General features: G+C 41.2%; 1 protein-coding gene across 1 annotated transcript in view; it reads right to left on the reverse strand.

Moving 5' to 3' along the window:
* LOC119568083 overlaps positions 1–3394 on the reverse strand; it is a 15237-nt gene that overhangs the window by 128 nt on the left and 11715 nt on the right. Inside the window, 3 exon segments of the mRNA XM_037916483.1 lie at positions 1–193; positions 608–1652; positions 3097–3240. The exon segment at positions 1–193 is cut by the window's left edge and continues 128 nt beyond it. Of these exon segments, the coding sequence (XP_037772411.1) occupies positions 52–193; positions 608–1652; positions 3097–3240 (1331 nt within the window). The 3' untranslated portion in view covers positions 1–51.

The raw sequence follows: 3394 nt of genomic DNA on the forward strand, positions 1-3394 counted from the left end.
TCCACAGATTTCTTAGAGTTGGTCCTCATCTATAATCGGAAATAAATTGCCTCAGAAAAACTTCTCTTCGACTCGGCCAAACTGCTCGTTGGTGTAGAAGTAGCTGGAGGATTCCTGGCAGGGGATGGCGGACGACTCCGCTACGCAAGCCAGCTCCTTCTGGTCGAACACGGAACCCTCGCCGCACATGAAGCTATGAAGGCGAGATTGTTATTATTATTTATCTTTTTATTTGTTTTATTTTATTTTATTTTTTTAATCATGGTCTTACAGTTCATAAGCATAATATAAAGATTTAGTAACAGTTTTAAAGGCAGTTTGAAAAACAAAATGAAACGTTTGTGCATGTGTGTACGTAAACAGAAAGAGAAGTGTTACATACCTCGATATACAAGTAAACACAGATACACCTGTACATGCGCTCGCGCGCGTGCATGCACACACCAACACACACCAACAGACACACACACACACACACAAACACACACACACACACACACACACACACACACACACACACACACACACACACACACACACACACACACACACACACACAACCATAAGTTAATTTATGATACAAGTGTTGATGAATCGGGAGACTGACCTGTACTGGTAGGTCTCGACGGCCCCGCTGGAGAAGAGCGCGGGATAACACACGTGGAAGACGCGGCACGCATTCTCCTGGTCAGCGTAGTAGCCGTAGGGGCGGTCGAGGCAGCTGAAGGAGGTCGAGATGCTCCCCAGCAGGGCACTGGCGCCCGAGGGAAGATTCAGAGGCTCGAAGATCCCATCGACGGCGCTGCTGGAGGAGGAAGTCCCGAAGAGGGAACTGGTCAGAGACTGAGAGTTTTGCGAGAGGCGGTTGTTGGCGGTCCCTTGGTTGAAGTTGGACTGGAAATTGCTGGAAGAAGTTCGCTGATTGTTAGCCTGGAAGTTGCTGGAAGAAGTTCGCTGGTTGTTAGCCTGGAAGTTGCTGGAAGAACTTTGCTGATTGTTAGCCTGGAAGTTGCTGGAAGAACTTTGCTGATTGTTAGCCTGGAAGTTGCTGGAAGACCTTTGCTGATTGTTAGCCTGGAAGCTACTGGTAGAACTTCGCTGGTTGTTGGCCTGGAAGTTTGATGCAGCATTCCTTAGGTTAGACTCGGCCTGGAAACCAGCTGAAGTTGCGGTATTCCTCGCGTTGGCTTCCTCAATGTTAAAGTTGTTTACGCTGGTCTCGAAAGCGTTTCTCGAAGTCTGCAGGTTATCATTCACTTGGAAACGATCGGCACCCTGGAAGCTACTTGTTTGAAAATTGCTTTTGTCTTCTTGTCGTGAGATACTCGAGTCAAACGCATTTTGTTGATTCTGTTGGAAAGCATTGCTCTGGAATTGGTTGATGTTGTTGCCAGTGTTAAATTCAAACTGTTCATTTGCCTGGAGAGATCCTGAAGTTTTGAGTTGGCCGTTTACGGATTGAACATTGACTCTCTGGCTGTTCTGAACGTTAGACTGGAATGAATTGCCTTGGAAGCGATCATTTTGGAAAGAGCTCGATGAAGGAGATACACCAGACTGTTGGAAGTATCCGGGCCTGGCTAGCCTGACAGCAGTGGCATATTGCCCTTCCTCCTGGAACTGTTGCCCGGTAGCTACCGCTGCCAATACCACTGAAATGCAAACATTCCATTATAGATATAAATATGAAGCACACGCACGTACACATATCTGTGTCTGTTCAGTTTTGTGTTTACGATATATATTTTTGTCAGCTGGAAATACAATGCACTGTTACCAAGTTCTGTGACTAGAAAGAAAAGCATGCATGTACATTCTAAGCTTAATGTTCATTGTCAAAGAAAATGACAAATGATGATAATGATAATGAAGATAAGAATGATGATATTGGTAATGATGATGATAACACTAATGATAATAACAATGTTAATGATAATAATGATGGTAATGATAATGGTCGTAATAATAATAATGATAATTATAATAATAATGATACTAATGATAATTATAATAATAATGATGATACTAATAATGGTGATAATAATAACAATAACCATACTACTAATTATAACAATTTTAATAAGTAACACGACCCGTGGAATTTCCACGTAAAAAAATAAATAAATAAATAAAATGGACCGTTTCCCCTCGTTTCTCTCCCATTCACCCTTTTCCTTCTACCTCTCACCTCCTCTCGCTCTCTTTCTTTCCCTCTCCTTCGCCCTTTACTTTTCCCTTTCCCTTTCTGCCAATCCCAGATGTCCAGCCGTTCCATAAATTCAGTCCTCCCCTCCCACATTATGCCCTGCCTCTCCCACTTCCCTCCTCTTCCTCCTTACCCTCCTCCACCCCTTTCGCTCCCTTCCCCATCATCCTTTTCGCTCTAAACCCTTTCCTTTCTTCCCCCTCTCTTTCCCCTTCCCCATCTTCCTTTCCTTTTTAAGTCCCCTCAGTTTTCACTTCCTCATCTCCCTTTACTCTTTGGCCCCCTTCCCTTCTCTTTCTTCTTTAAGTCTCCTTTCTCCTCCCTCTCCTTTTCTCCTCCCATCCTACCTCCCTTCTTGATCTCCTACCTTGGATAGCCGTATAATTAATAAATGTACAGTACGTAAACTGACGGTCTGACTATATTAATGTGTACTTGCCTAGCACTTATATGGCGATTAAGGTGTAACGTGCGAACGAACGGACAGACGGGCGAAACACAAGCAGAATCATAAAATAGTGACATTAATAACAATGATAATAAGGATTATAACAACGATGATGCTGATGATGATAATGATAATAATAATAATAATAATAATAATAATAATAATAATAATAATAATAATAATAATAATAATAATAATGATGATGATGATAATAATAATAAAAAATAATCACCACAACAATTCGAATAGTATTCTATTTTGTTCATTATCACCCCTTTTTACATCAGAAAGAGGCGACTTCAACTCAGCAGTCACATGGATATAAATTTAGACATAATCCACAACCATTATTACGGTAAAAACACAAACACACACACAACCATTATGTGCAAATCTACGAAGTACAAGCAGATTCAAAATATCTACAATAATAATAACTTGCCGAAACACAGGAGTTTCATAATTGCGATCGCCAAGTCAGCGCGAAATCTTGTGCTTCCTAAGAATCTATTAGCTGTCCTTATATATGGAAAATGTGAAGGAAAGGAAGGAAGGACACCGGGTTGCTTGGGGTACTTTAGTCTTCCTGTGAAACGAAACCAGTTCAGGTGATCTTGACATTCTTTCGGATTGGAAAGTAGATGGAAGTCCAGTGGATTTGTGGTATCGTTTGAAATATTATGGGTATTTGTATTGTGTTTGTTTTTTTGTATGTTTGTGTTTTGTTTTTCTTTGTGTGT

This window comes from Penaeus monodon, chromosome 43 (genome assembly GCF_015228065.2).
Source record: "Penaeus monodon isolate SGIC_2016 chromosome 43, NSTDA_Pmon_1, whole genome shotgun sequence".
In the NCBI taxonomy this organism is placed as follows: domain Eukaryota; kingdom Metazoa; phylum Arthropoda; class Malacostraca; order Decapoda; family Penaeidae; genus Penaeus; species Penaeus monodon.